Consider the following 16,897-nt stretch of genomic DNA (forward strand, 5'->3'; position numbering starts at 1 on the left):
AGAGAGACCCCATCAGACCTACACATAAGTATATAATGTTCAAGTCCAAGTTCAGAATTTTTTTTACATGTTTTTAAATAGTTTTTATACACATGATTTGTGTATTATAATCCTTTTTTATTTAATTAGAATTATTATATATAATGATATTATCCTTTTAATTTCATTGAACTATGATTATTATGTTGTGTATTAAATGTTCTACATCTTTTTCTATGTTGTTTTGAAGCTTTGGCGATACAACATGTATTTCTTTTGTCATGCCAATAAAGCTCTCTGAATTGAATTGAATTGAGAGAGAGAGAGATCATAAACCATCAGTGAGCCTTCACAACTCTATATTCATTATTATATGATGCGATACACAAATCATGCCAGAACCGGACACTTAGACCAACATTAATCATTTAACAATCAAAGCAATCAAAATAAAACACTTATTGAAACAGGATTTTTTTTATTTAATTAAATAAATACTTGAAAATAAAAACATTCGAAATTAAGCACTTACTAAAATATGAGTTTTAAAATAAAATAATTATTTAAAAATAAATCCAATAAATATGAAACACTAAAATTGTCAAATTAAATTTAAAATAAAGTAATTTAAAATGGAAACAATTAAAATAAAAGCACTTACTATTTTTTTTAAATAAATTAAATGACAAAAATTATAATTTACAACAAAAGCAGTCTAAATAAAATGCTTACTAAACATGATTTTTTAAAATTTAAACATTATGCATAATTGAACAGAAACAAAGTACTTACTAAAAATATAATTAAAATTATTTAAAATAAAAACAACAAATATAAAACAAATTATTTTTTACTTTTTAAATAAAAATAAAATTTAGCTAACATTTAAACGGTTTTATTTTGACTGATTTCTAAATAAACCACATTAAATGTTTTATCTGCTCACCTGCATGTCATGTTACTATTAACTGATTAGAAAACCGTGAATGTGTTGTTAAATTATAGAAATATTAATTTTAAATATCACAGGGATGACAAAAACAAAACGATAAAAACGTTTCGTAAACCTTTAAATACACTATAGTTCTTAAAACATTCATCGTCTAATTCCATAGTTGATACTCGTGTTCGGGTGTGAGAGTAATGAGTATGTTCATCAGGATCCTCGTTCGTTAAGGAGATCCGCACCTGTAACGAGTCTCCGTCCACTCGCGCTCCGCTCGTTTCTACAGTCCGAACCGCACGATTAGATCAGGGATAATCACGTTAGCCCAGCAGTTCCTTATGACAGATGACACTGAGCATTACATGCAGCCGGACCTGTGCGAGAGAGAGAGAGAGAGAGGGTAATGTAATAGAAGGATGACACGAGAACTAGAGCGAGGGATGAGAGGAGAGCAATGAAAGGGTGATGGAGGGGTAACAGGTTTAGTCACACTGGGATCGTGTCACTCGTAAACTGGCCTGCTGATTTCACTGGTTCTACAGGACAGAAACGGCTTCATTTACATATTAATCAGAGCAGATTCACATTATGAAGGTATTCTATTACATCACACTTTAATGAAGGAAAAAAATTATAGAAAAAATTAAGAAAACATTCAAATAAAATCTATCACAATAAAAGACAATAAATAATTTAAATTTTATAATTTAAAAAAAATCACCTCCCAGTACATAAGAATAAATGATTGATAATTAAAAAAAAAAAAATGCTTGAAAATAAAAACAATACATTTAAATAAACATTTCCTAAAATATAAGATTTTAAAAATAAAACTATAATAATAATGTTATAATAAATACAATTAAAATAAAATAAAAATATATGAAATATTTAATATATATAAATTAAATAATAAATAACACTTAAATAAAAACAATCAAAATAAAATAAATAATTAAAGCTTAAAACACTTAAAGGTGCGTACTGCATGTCATGTGACCATTAACCAACATTGTGGACCCGTGATCATGAATGTGTTGCAGGAAGACGTTTACTCTCTCTCTCTCTCTCTCTCCTCAGTGCCTTTGACCTGGTGAACATCCACCTGTTCCACGACGCTTCGAACTTGGTTGCGTGGGAAAAGAGTCCCTCGGTTTATACAGGCACACGACAGAAAGCTCTTGGCTTCGTGCTGGACAGGTGAGGCCCGTGTGTGTGTGAGTTAGAGAGTGTGTGCGTGTGAATGAGTGAGTGAGAGAGAGAGAGTGTGTGTGTGTTTTACACTCAAGGCGACTGAATTCCTCATGACACACACAGAGGAGTCTGGGGCTGAAAGTGACCTGGATTATTTTTATTGGGGAAAATCAAGTGTTTCTGAGATGAATATAAATGTATCGCAGGAGTTTATAAATCAGCCCCAAATGAGCAACAGTACAGTTAAAACCCTCGATGTAAGCAACACGAGAGGTCCTTTTCAAACTTCATTACGGCCGTAACTCAGCGTGACTGATGGCGTGATAAACTCTTCATTTGCGCTGTCCATTAGACACACTCCGGCCTCTGATTGGCTGAGGAGCCCAAGGCCTGAGTGGAAAAATATGATCTTTGAGACATAAAAGCGGAACATAATTCATGAGACGTCCGATTGCTTGAGAACGCATGCGGAGCGTTTGCATGCATTTATTCAAAGTGGAGAGAGGTTTCACTGCAGGCTTTCAGAAGATTGTCACACACACACACACACACACACAAACCTACCCATCACAGGAAACATTCTGCATTTTTACATTAAAAAAATAATAATTCTGTGTGATTTATAAGTGTGTTTACCCATGGGGACCGGCCCACAGTAACTCCAGTCCCATGAGTGTGTGTGCATTCAGGTTTAAGTCCCCACCGGGATAAAAAAAACACATATACACACACACACACACACACTCACTCTCTGTGTGTGTCATGAGGAATCGGGTCTCCCTGAGAGGTAACCGCTGAGTGTGAAGTGTGTGTTCTGTGTGAGGATGTCCCCTCGAGTGGGAAACTCCTTCCCCCAAAGCAGTGAATCACACACACACACACACACACACACACACACACACACACAGAGTGAATAAACGCGGGCTCTTTCTAACCTTTGGCAGCTCCAGTAACTCTATTCTCCTGTTGTGATCGAGCGGGACAATGTGCTGAACAGCCTTTAGAAACACCCGTACCTCCAACAGAGTCTCCATTCAGCGCTCGTTGGGAACCGGCTCTCGGCTATTGTGCCCGCGCTGTAACTCCTGCCCCCTCCCTCTCTCTCTCTCTCTCTCTCTCTCTCTCATGCATTCATCTCGCTCTAACCTTTTCCCCAGGTGGAGCTAGTAATGCGTGTGTCTGTCCCGTCCGCTCTGTGTGGTCACTTGAGATGCAGAGCTGGGCTTGTGCACACACACACACACACACACCTTCAGATCAATGTTTTCTGGATGTTGTTTGAAAACGTCCAAATGTTTTACATCCTTTTTTTCTTGGTTACACAAACTTTAAGGGAACGTTCCATTAATGTGTGAAGATTGAAAAGTACGCTGGACAGATGAACACACTATTAGTTTAACACTGTGACTGTGAAATATCAGATCAAAATAACCGCATTTATTATAGCAGGTTAAAATGGACACGTGTTGTGTGTGAGAAAAAACACACTGTTTTTGTGTGTCCCTTTAAATGCAAATCTGAACATTCCAAGTTACATTTGAACAGACAAAAGATGTGTTTAAATGTAACTTGTTTTGGAATGTTCAGAGAACATTTAAAAGTAACATTCCATTAATGTGTGAAGAGTAAAAAGTAACATTCCATTCCATTTCATTCTGTGTGAAGAATGAAATGGAACGTTCCATTGATTTGTGTTTTGTGTGTTCAAATGTAACTTGTTTTGGAATGTTCAGATTTAAAGGGACACACAAAAACAGTGTTTTTTTCTCACACACAAAAGTGTCCAATTTAACCTGCTATAATAAATGATCATGCTATAATAAATGAGGTTATTTTGAGCTGATATTTCACACCATAGATTTATACTGTATTACATCAAAAAGTGAAAGGGGCGTAATACAGTATGTCACCTTTAAGGGAATGTGACTTTTCATTCTTATAATGCATTCATTGTTTATCAGGCGTACTTTTTATTCTTCACACATTAATGGAACGTTACTTTTTATTCTTCACACATTAATGGAACGTTACTTTTAATTCTTTTTATTCTTCGCACATTAGTGGAACGTTACTTTAAAACGTTCTCTGAACATTCCAAAACAAGTTACATTTAAAAAATGTCCACCTGAAACATTCCAGAGAAAACATTCCATGAGTGATGTATAAATAGTAATATTAATAACGTTCTATTGAAGTTACCAGTGTTTGAGTGTTTGTTAATAATAACCCCGTCCGCTTGTAAAGCGTCCGCTATCACAAACATTTGATAATTGGAGCCAAACGCTCATGCATGTGTGATATTTGTCTGGTTTGGACGCGACACGGATCAGTTCCTGCTGTCTATTGTGTGTCCAGATATGTTCCCATTTGCTCTTCCTTTCAGGAGATGTGCTCAGGTTCAGGCCACTGCGGTTTTACATCACAACTGTGAAATCTGGGCTAAAAGAGCCCCTTTGTGCCCGGCTTTTATTTTCACACAAATATAGTCCATTGTCAGGCCGCTGAAGTTAATTTGATCAACATTGGAGACATTTAACTTTTCTGTTCAGTCAAAAGGCTTGTTTCATGCTCATTTTTGGCCCATTGAAAAGCCGTGATTGGCAGAAAAATAATGTTGCCGTTAACAATTCAGGGCAATTAGTTTCCCAGGGGGAAGCGCCGGGCGTTCTGGACGCCACACAACTATTCTTTGTCACTTTATGGATGGTCATCAGTCAACTGTCAGCCGGCTCAAAGAGACTCCGGCTAAATGTTTCCCTTTTGGCTTTTCCCAGAACAACAGGCTGAAAGAGAGCGAGCGAGAGCTGTGTGTGTGTGTGTGTGTGAAGAGAGAGAACCAAATGTGTCAATAAGTGGAAAGTTTTTAACAGAAATGCAGAACAGTTTAGTGAGCACATTACACTATTTTATATATATATAGATATATTATATATTATTATAATGTTTCTTTTACTTTATTAGTTAAATGTCACAAACATAGTATAGTTATTATACGTAACACTTTATTTTCTATTGTAAATGGTTTATTTTCCAGTCACTGAACTTTCAGTAGATTTTGAGATTTGCGTTTTTATCATTAGGAATAATGCAGTTTATATTTACTTCTGCTGATGCTTTTAAGAATACTTATTACACACACACACACACACACACACACACACACACACACACACACACACATGCATATGTGTATATAAGAGGATTAGTAACAACCATTACAGAAACACCCTTCAAAATCATAGTAATAATACTTATTATACACACACACACACAACCAATTAGAAAAACAAAGTTTTTTTTTATGTCAAAATAATAGTACTAATATTTATTATATCTATTTACACACACACACACACACACACACACACAGATTTGAACCCGTGTCCTCGGCATCACTCATTTAAACTCTACTATTAATACAGTTTAATATGTTTCTCCTCATGTGTGAATAATTTGATGAGTGGTATTGTGTGTGTGATGAAGATGCTGCGGTGTGTAAAGTTCATGTGAGATGTGTGTTGGACGGTTTGGGATGTGTGTGTGTGTGTGTGTGTGTGTGTGTGGCAGTGATTTGTGGTGTTTTTGTCTCTGCCGGTGTGTGTTAGTGCGCCACTGCTGAATGGAGGTATTAGTGTCGATCAGCATTGACTTCGTTCACTGCCTTCTCACCCTGGGAGGCCCAGAGGTCAAAGGTTAATCAGTCAGCCAGGCCCCTTCACACCCTACACACACACACACACATAGCCTCCATACTACCATCATGATGCTCCACACACACACATTCACTCACACTTTCACTCACTCACATACACATTCTCTCACTCATTCACACACACACTCTCTCTCTCTCTCTCTCACTCTCACACACACACACACACACACACACACACACACACACACACTTTCAAGTCGACCTCACGCGTAGCTGTGGTGTGTGTGTAGCGTGCGTACCCGTCGGCGTACCCTGACGCGCACCTCTCCAAAAATGTACCAACGCGTCATTCTACGCGGATGTGAGCACTGTGATTGGTCCGCTAGAGCCCCTCCCTCGGGTTTCACACGCTCCCTCTGCATGTGTAATTACGTGGACAACCACACAGAAGCTCATATATAACATTATAAATGAGACTTTACTCGCTCTCTCACACACACACCTGACAGCTCCGAGGGAATGTTGTGAACTGCATCAGTCAGAGGGTGGTCACCTCTGAAGGTCAAAGGTCAGTCCCGAGGCCTCGGTGGTCCATTGAGCCGTCAGGGAACACATTCCCGGGAATACCAACATTCCCCTGATTCCCTGATTCTGCTCCAGTCGGACAAAAGCTGTGAGCTTCACTGGTGTTTCCACAGCAGCGTCAGTGAGGCGCTTCACACACACACACACACACACACACACACACACACTCACACACACACACACACACACACTCACTCACACAGGTGTCTCACATGCACCAGCACATGTTTCTGACGTCATACCTGTCAACATTCATATGCATTACTGCTCACTTATTTATATTTACATTTCTATATTTATTTAGTGAGTAATTAAGTTTAATTATGTTTGATTATTTATTTATATTTAATTATATTTTAATCTTTAGTAAAATATTTACAAAACTAAAAATATTATTTAAATTATTTAAATAATATATATATATATATATATATATATATATATTTTAAATAATATTTTTAGTTTTGTAATATATATATATATATATATAAAGTTTTTTATTTAAATATATATATAAATATATTTAAATAAAATGATTTATATAGATATTTTAATAAATATTATAAAAAACATTTTATTACAGATTTTAAATATTTAAATGAAAATTAAATAGATAATTATTAAATATAAATCAATACTACATTTGACTACAGACACAAAATGTACAGTAAAATTAAAAATGTAACGTCAATAAAGTATATAATGTTATTATTTCTAAAACATGTAATAGTAATGTCATAGAAATAAAGAATAATATCAATTATAATAAATATATATTAAAATCCTTTATATTGATATTTTAATAAATATTGAATAGAAATAAATATTAAAAATGTACGTTTCATTACTGACAAAAATATCTTACCGCATCTAAATTTGACATGATTTAAAATATTTTAATAAAATAAATATAAATAATAAAAACATACATTTTACTACAAACACAAAATGTACAGTAAAACTTTAATTTTTAATAAAATGAATTAACAAATATATTGTAATTATATTAAAATTTTATAATAATACCATATAAATAAATAAGATTAGAAATGCATGTAACTATAGAAACAACTTTTTTTTTTACATATATTAATGTAATAATAAATAAATAAATATTGCATAGTACTATTTATTGAAATGATGTGTTGGTTTCTTCCCGTCTCCTGCATGTGATTTGGATAGAATATGAATATGGAAACTCTGTTATAGTGTGTGGGACCCCCCACCTGACCCATTGACGAGTCTAATGTGTGGCCCTCAGGGGCCCCGGGGCCGGGCTAAAAGTCAGCGCTAGAGCTTTAGGAAACGAGCGTGTAAACAGAGCGTTACCTTCTGACCCGCCGCTCATGACTCGAGTCTGAGGACAAAACCAGCGCATTAGACATGCCTATTACTGAGATAAAGCCTCACACACACACACACACAGAGAGAGAGAGAGAGACGCTTCACTCCAGCTCTAACCGCTCTCCTTTCAGACACACTTATTCAGTCAAACCAGCATTATTCAGACTCCTTCATCATCATCATCATCATCAGTTTATTTGCTCTAGTTTGGAGAACGGTGATAATATGAGCAGATCAGTGTTTGATATTTGACTGGTTTTGTCTGTCCTTCTGTTGGACTCTCTCTCACACACACACACACACACACACACACACACACGCTCACACACACACACACACACACACACATGAGTTATGTTGAATATCTGTCAGCTGTTCAATTGAACTCCACAATTAGAGAATACCAGTTTAGCTTAATTAGTGACCAAGCAATGCTTCATGTTGTTCAGTGTGTGTGGAAAAAGAGCTTACAGAAAACACAATATGATTGAATATAATATATCTGTTTACTTTATAATACTCTCCTCACTTACATAAATAAACTATAGTGTCCATATCACACTATGGATATTATATCTGGTGTTTGGTTCACCTGTACTGAGAGAAACTGGACCTCCAGTGAGTGTTTTACCCTCGGGGTGTGTATGAGATGTCATCATCTCTGTGTTTTACTCAGACCAGTTTGAGATGGTGAGCTCGAGTGTGTGTGTGTGTGTGTGTGTGTGTGTGTGTGTAGCGCTGGAGATGTAAAAGTGTGTGTTTTATGAGCGCGGAGAGCCTTCTCTTTTACGGGGCCATAAATACATTGTTATTAGGTGTTGGGAGTGAGCTGAGATTTATCCCGGCGATTAGCCGGCCTAGCATCCTCTTTCCATTAATCCATATATACACACACACTCACACTGTCACACACACTCCAGCTCCAATTCTTCATCACTCTCTCAAGTAAATTATTTGCTGTGGGGAGTTAATTATTCCTCGTTTAAGGTGCGTTTTTTAAGCGGAAAGAGGCGTTTCTGAGACCTCTTGAGTTCGGCACTTCATGAATTGTACTGAGAGTGAACTGAACAACACACACACACACACACACACACACACACACACACACACACACATGTTCAGTTAGTGTAGTGTGACATCACTGCCGATCAGCTGTCAATCATCTGTCACTCACACACACTCGTCCACTAGGTGGGGCTGCTGCACAGATCATGTCTGACTTGTGTGTGTGTGTGTGTGTGTGTGTGTGTGTGCAGGATCACGGATCAACGCTTCGAGCGACTGCCGTATTTCATCTTCGGGGACTTTAACTTCAGGTTGGACTCCAAGCAGGTCATTGAGGTCAGTCAAACACACACACACACACACACACACAAGCATGAAATGCTCTCGGTCACACACTCCAGCCCTGCTCACAATAGCATTCTATCATATGTTTTTAAAGTACTACATTTGTTAAACCTCTAATATATATATATTTATGATATTTGAAATTATGATGAATTCACTAAAAACAGCGCGACATAAACGTGAAAAACACCTTAATGTACCAAAACAGCTTGTTGATGATGCATATTATATACAGATGAGCCAGAATATGAATGGTTTTCTTTATAATAGTAAAAACTCTTAAGAAGAAACTGCACTTCTGTTCTGGTTCATCTGCTCGTCTGCATCGCTCATAAGCAGAACTATTGGATTTGGTCGTCCTACAGGACTCGGTACAGACCTGCTGAAAATGAATGGAGGAGAGCTCTTCAGTGTGTGTTGCGTTTCTCCCTCTGAAGGGTGTTTTAAAAGGCATCATTAGCACACAGTGAGTGTGAGTGTGTGTGAAAAGCCTCCTCACATAACAAAGCTCACAAGGGCCGATCCGCAAACACAGCTGGGCTCCTGAGGGCCCTAATGAGCCGTATATCTGCGGGCCGTAAACCAGCGCTGTGTGTGACGCGCTCATTGTTCTCACTCAGGTCCTGTGTGTGTGACGCACTCATTGTTCTCACTCAGGTCCTGTGTGTGTGACGCACTCATTGTTCTCACTCAGGTCCTGTGTGTGTGACGCGCTCATTGTTCTCTCTCAGGTCCTGTGTGTGACAGGAAGGAGGTGCTCATTGAATTGCTGTTCGCGATCTAATGATGCAGGACGGGTTTCATCTTGTGTGGTTCAGCTCGAGGCCTTGTCCACACTAATGCACTTTCCTTATTATTTTCATATCCTAGCAACCACCTAGCAACGAGTCAAGTCAGCTTTATTTATACAGCGCTTTTTACAACGCCGAGTGTTTCAGGGCAGCTTTACAGAGATAACAGGAGAATAATGCCACACAGTTTGTTTCTACAAGAAAATATCATTACAGTCCGGCTTAAGAAAGTTCAGCGATGGTTCATGTTTGTTAAAAAACGTTATTAAATTAGTTTATATATATATATATATATATATATATAGACACTCTGGAGAAAACTGATGTTATCATTCAGTTCAGTTCTCATATAATGGTGTCAATGCAGGAGATCAATAATATTTTTGAATATTAGATTAAATGTCCCCAACTAAGCAAGCCAAAAGCAAAAGGTGACAAATGCGAAAAAAAGCAACACCCTTGTAACCACTCAGCATACCCTGGCAACCACATAGCAACACCCTTGTAACCACTCAGCATACCCTGGCAACCACATAGCAACACCCTTGTAACCACTCAGCATACCCTGGCAACCACATAGCAACACCCTTGTAACCACTCAGCATACCCTGGCAACCACATAGCAACACCCTTGTAACCACTCAGCATACCCTGGCAACCACATAGCAACACCCTTGTAACCACTCAGCATACCCTGGCAACCACATAGCAACACCCTTGTAACCACTCAGCATACCCTGGCAACCACATGGCAACACCCTTGTAACCACTCAGCATACCCTGGCAACAACATGGCAACACCCTTGTAACCACTCAGCATACCCTAGCAACCACATAGCAACACCCTTGTAACCACTCAGCATACTCTGGCAACCACATAGCAACACCCTAGCAACCACCTTTGCAACCAGATAGCAACAACCTCGCAACCACACAGCATACCCTGGTAATCACATAGCAACACCCTGGCAACCACTCAGCATAGCCTGGTAACCACATAGCAGCACCCTGGCAACCACCCAGCATACCCTGGTAACCACATAGCAGCACCCTGCATAGCAACCACATAGCAGCCCCCCCCCCCCCCCCTCTCTCTCTCACACACACACACACACACACACAGGACTTGTAAAAGCTGGTTTATGTGAGGTGTTTTACCTGTTCCTGAAGGCTGGCGCTCTCATGTATGATGTCATCACCGGCCAGCGCTCGTTAAAATAGATCCGCTGCTCTTATAGACGTCTGATTTAGTGTGTGTGTGTGTGTGTGTGCAGTAAAGTCTACACATAAACAAGGTAGCCTTGAGTGTGTGTGTGTGTGTGTTGGTCTGGCAGTGAGGAACTAGTTCAACACTTTAATGACAATTAATGTCAGCCACACAATTAGTGTTCGGTCCGAGATCGGCTCAGATTGCGCCGCTGTATTGATTTTTTTTTTTCCTGCAGTTTAACTAGAGATTGATTTACACTTGTACACACACACACACACACACACTTATTCACAACAGTTTATTCAGATGTGCGTCTGAAGCGTCCGCTAATGATTCTGTATCTTGTCTGACTGCTCTGTCAGTTTTTAACAAGATTACAGATATTTTATAACTTGGTTTTTACACTATTATAGTTTTTATAAATATATTTTATAGTTATAGACACCAAATGTATACAAATATTTTTTAAATATAAATATTTCAATATCAGTTTATAGTTATATTATATTTTATACTTTTTTATAATGTATAAATATATTTAAATATAAAGTAGTATAAATATATACCTAAAAGTATTTTCATCACATTATATAAAGCAATTATTTTCATATTTATACTAGTTTACACTTTAAGTATTAATTTATACTTTTGATAGATATCTTATACTTAAAATATTTGTAAGTATAAAATGTATTTAATCATTTAAAAAGTGTAAATATAAAATAAAGTTGAAATATATTTTAAGTGTAAAATAGTATTTAATAAAAACATTTTATACAGTACATTCTTAAAGATAATACATACATTTATACTTAAAGATAGTTTAACTTAATATTTTATAAAGACATTTTATACAGTACATTCTTAAAGATGACTCCTACATTTATATATCTATAATTCAAGATATTTTAACAAGAAAATGAATTGTTTGTTTTTTGCAGCATATTTTCTTTTGACGAGGTTAAAGTCTCAGGATGCATATTTTAGTGTCTCTTATTGAACTAATCAGAGAAGTGTGTGTGTGTGTGTGTGTGTGTGTGACAGATGTGAGGTGACCACCTGTGTCCGTTCGACCCCGCCGTGGCACAGGTGCATGCTGGGATATGACGGGACCTCAGGGCTCAGCCGGTAGTGAATCAGTGTGTGTAGTGACAGCGGCTCGGCTCGAGTATATTTAAAATCCCTCCTAATTAAACTTAATAGAATGTAAATTTAATTTGTGGGGGAATGTTGGGCGTTGGGATCCCAGGATTGATGGCGGGGTTAATTACTGACGTGATCTACTGAGCTCGTCACACAACGTGTGCTGCTTTTAATTGGAGTGTGTTGACGAGGACAGCGCCCTCTGTCTGTGGCGCACGGAAACATCAATCTCTCTCTCTGTGTGTGTGTGTGTGTGTGAGTGTGTGTTCTTTGTGCTGAGTGTTTCTGAGGGCCGGTGGAATTAAAGGTGGGGCCCTCGCTGTAAACGAGTATTGTAAACGACTCATTAATGAGGAGACAGAGGCTCATAAAACTTTCATTTTTCAACATTTGAAGAGCTTTATAATTAATGTCCATGTGTCGGTGTCAGATCGGTTTGTTTTTACACAGGAAGAGGGAAAAACTGTAAAGGTGTGTGTGTGTGTGTGTGTGTGTGTTTCGATTGGGGATGCCTGTGATCACAATTGGAAAATCATGTCATGTTTTGTTATTATATGTTGTTATATATTACGTTTACGCCAGGTTATCTGTATTATAACACCTTTTTGATCATTTTTTAGTGTGCATGTGTAAGAGTGTGTGTGTGTGTTGGAGAGAGAGTGATTGTGTGTGTGTATGTGTGTGTGTGCTGGCTTGTGTGTTTGTCCATATGGGTTTGTGTACATGCACACATGGCAGAATCTGTGGCGGATGGAGACCTTGCTGCTGTGTGTGTGTGTGTGTGTGTGTGTGTGTCAATTCATTCTTACACAATAAAGCTCCATTTCATACAGCGTTTGTGCATTTGGCCCGTCATAAATCAAAGGCAGCCGTGGCATTAAGTACACACTACATTAGTCAGGCTAATTAATTTTGGGACACATCCATCCATTAGTCAGTGTTCCTGCGTTTCATGGGACGATAGAGAGACCCTGAAGACTGCTGTCTAACCAACCATGAACACACACACACATACGAGTGTATATTCACACATTGCAAACACATCTGCGTGTTTACACACATCTGATGTGGATCCAACAGTGTCAGAAGGGAACGGTTCACACTATAAACTCACGGCCGGCTGTAATTACTCTTTTGTATCAAAATTAACCAAATAGCTTGAGTTTAAATTGATTAAAATAATAAACTTCAGAGGAGAATATATAACGACCCATTACAGAACTGTACTTATTGGTAGTATCATGCAGTGATATGGATGAAAGAAAGAAAGAAAGAAAGAAAGAAAGAAAGAAAGAAAGAAAGAAAGAAAGAAAGAAAGAAAGAAAGAAAGAAAGAAAGAAAGAAAGAAAGAAAGAAAGAAAGAAAGAAAGAAAGAAAGAAAGAAAGAAAGAAAGAAAGAAAGAAAGAAAGAAAGAAAGAAAGAAAGAAAGAAAGAAAGAAAGAAAGAAAGGAAGGAAGGATGGATGGATGGAAGAAGGATAGATAAATAGATAAGATAGATAGATAGACTGAAAGATAGATAGATAGACCGAAAGATAGATAGATCGCAAGATAGATAGACAGACAGACAGACAGACAGACAGACAGATAGATGGATAGATAGATAGATAGATAGACCGAAAGATAGATAGATCGCAAGATAGATAGACAGTCAGACAGACAGACAGACAGACAGACAGATAGATAGATAGATAGATAGATAGATAGATAGATAGATAGATAGATAGATAGATAGATAGATAGATAGATAGATAGATAGATAGATAGATAGATAGATAGATAGATAGATAGACCGACCAAAAGATAGATAGATCGCAAGACAGACAGACAGACAGACAGACAGACAGACAGACAGACAGACAGACAGATAGACAGATAGACAGATAGATAGATAGATAGATAGATAGATAGATAGATAGATAGATAGATAGATAGATAGATAGATAGACTGAAAGATAAATAGATCGCCAGATAGATAGATGTATCTATAGATGTATAGATAGTTGCTGTGTGTGTGTGTTTACTGCGTTTGTGGTTGTTTTGTCTCGGTGTTTGTGCTGTAGTTCATCAGCAAGAGTTGCGTAATGATGATGTGTTCATTTCTTCAGCACAATAAGCCTCATGGTCAGATAATCCCACATGATCTCTGATGGACACTCTCCTCTTTTCTCCATCCCTCATCCCTCCATCCCGCGAGTGACAAAGAGCGTTTAACACACACGCCTTTAATCAGAGCCTAATCAAAGCAGAGAGAATGAAGAAGAGCCTCACACTCATTAACAACAGCGCTGTGTGGTGTCCCGGGCTGATGTTGGCACAGCTGGAGCGCGAGTGTGTGTGTGTGTGTGACGCCAGCGACGGGGGCGAGGGCTTCGACTGGCACAGACATCACAGAGACCTGGACATCGTGGAGAATCGGCTCTTACGACATCAGGAAACCATTCAGAGAGTCTGTCAGGAGTGTGTTCGGTCAGCAAGAGTGTGTTCTGTCAGGAGTGTGTTCGGTCAGAAGTGTGTTCGGTCAGCAAGAGTGTTTTGTCAGGAGTGTGTTCTGTCTCATATATCTCCATTACCTGATTTCCCCCCGTTTTTTGTCATATGCATTTTTTCAGCAACGTTTAGTTTAGCTTATTTTTTATTTAATTGAACGTTTATATAATTAATTTTTTTCGTTTTTTCAATATTTTATCTCATTTTCACTTAATGATTATGTTTTTGATTTGCGCTGCTGTGGTGTGGTGTCGTCGGTGCTGTTTCACATTCCTCTCATCATTAATCCCGTGAGAAGCGTGTGTGTCTGGTCCTCTGGGATGCGTGTGTGTTCTGGATCTGGTGTCAGCGCTGGCATTTGGGCTCTTCTCTCTGACTGACATTAAACACACGCCGGCCCTCGTTCACAAGCTCCTGCCGCTCGCCCGTCATATTTAAGAGAGCCATTAAGTGGCACATTGAGGATTCATGACCTCTCGTGTTTAATTCCTCCGGTGATTTATCTGATCCTCGGAGGAAGAGCCGGGCTTTTGTTTTAGAGCCCGATGAAACCAATACACAGAACCACCAGCAGAGAGAGAGAGAGAGACTCAGTGTGTCCTCCTGAGACGCTCGTCCCTCTTCCCGGGAGTCTTTTGTTCCTGATTTCACGGTATCAGAGCGACAGCATGTTCTCAGCTCGAGTGTGTCAGCTTCATAAAGGCTCACAGCGAGAGGGACGGCCATGGAGAATCGGTCAGAACTCGATGACAAAGCCCACCCAGAAAACCTGTCGGAGTCTCACTCGCCCACAAACACGGTTTGCTTCTGCCCGCTGTCCACCCAAACAACATCAGGAAGTAGTGAGGAGTTATCTTACGCACCCGTGTAAAACACAGTTTACATGTGACCCCCGAACTCTGAATATCTGAAACATCACATTCTCATTACTGTGAAAAATTATACACTATTTAAATTGTACAAAAGTGTGTGTGTGAGAGAGAGAGTGTGTGTGTGTTTTGCATTGTAGATATACAGAGCCTTTGTGTAATATTTATATATTTAGGGCTGTCAAACGATTAATCGCGATTAATCACATCCAAAATAAAAGTTTGTGTTTACATAATATATGTGGGTGCACACATGCTTGTATATATTTAAGAAATTTTTTCATGTATATACTGTATATAGATTAATATATCATTTATATTATGTATAAATATTTTTTTATAAATTTTTTTTATATATATAAATAATATTTTTTTCTTAAATATACATGCATGTGTGTGCATTTACATATATATATATATATATATATATATATATATAAAATAAATAAATAAACACAGTGCATTCAATGACACATGAATATCTAACCGTACATATATCGACAACACAGTGTTTAACTATTTTAACAATACAAGGTTAAACCTTGTATCTCCAAGTTTTTGGAGATACAAGGTTTATATCCGACAGTGATGCAATATGAAAAAACATAATCGTTATATATATATATATATTAGAGCTGTCAAACCATTAATTGCGATTAATCACATCCAAAATAAAAGTTTGTGTTTACATAATATATGTGGGTGCACTGTGTATATTTATTTTATATATAAATAATATTTTTTTTCTTAAATATACATGCATGTGTGTGTATTTACATAAAATAAATATACATAGTGCACCCACATATATTATGTAAACACAAACTTTTATTTTGGATGCGATTAATCGCAATTAATTGTTTGACAGCCCAGCAGTTCTTTATTTACTCTTGCACTGCAAACAAGCAAAGACTGTCCAATCGGTGTGCAGCTCTTCATTCATGAGAGAGGTGGGCGGAGCTATGAGCCTTGACTGACAGTTTGAGGAGCCAATGGAGTTCCAAGCTTTAGTCACAAGCTCTTTTTAATACTTTTCATTGATTTATATGTATATATGCTGTATATATTTATAGTATAAATATGAACAGTATATATATATATATGAGATTCACTCTGTTTGATTTAGCAGGCGTAGAGTGTGTGGGTCGCAGTAGCGTCTCATTAATTGTTGCTTGTTGACCCCATTGATTGTCGGTAATGAACTGCACTCAGACGCTCGTTAAAGCGCTAATCTCTCCATAATTGAGCCGTGGAGTGATCTGAGCGAGAGGAGTGTGTGTCGGCTCTGGAGAGGCTTCCACACGTGTCCTTTATATTCTCCAGCATTTGACTTTCATTTCTTTA

The 16,897-nt window shown here is 37.8% G+C and overlaps 1 protein-coding gene across 1 annotated transcript in view; it reads left to right on the forward strand.

The window, feature by feature from the left end:
• Positions 1-16,897, forward strand: part of inpp5a (inositol polyphosphate-5-phosphatase A) — a 99,414-nt gene that overhangs the window by 57,113 nt on the left and 25,404 nt on the right. The window contains exons 8-9 of the mRNA XM_039648862.2: positions 2,006-2,125; positions 8,957-9,041. Coding sequence (XP_039504796.1) covers positions 2,006-2,125; positions 8,957-9,041 — 205 coding nt within the window. The remainder of the gene's footprint in view (positions 1-2,005; positions 2,126-8,956; positions 9,042-16,897) is intronic.

Source organism: Pimephales promelas, chromosome 11, assembly GCF_988280905.1.
Source record: "Pimephales promelas chromosome 11, fPimPro1.hap1.1, whole genome shotgun sequence".
Lineage (NCBI taxonomy): Eukaryota > Metazoa > Chordata > Actinopteri > Cypriniformes > Leuciscidae > Pimephales > Pimephales promelas.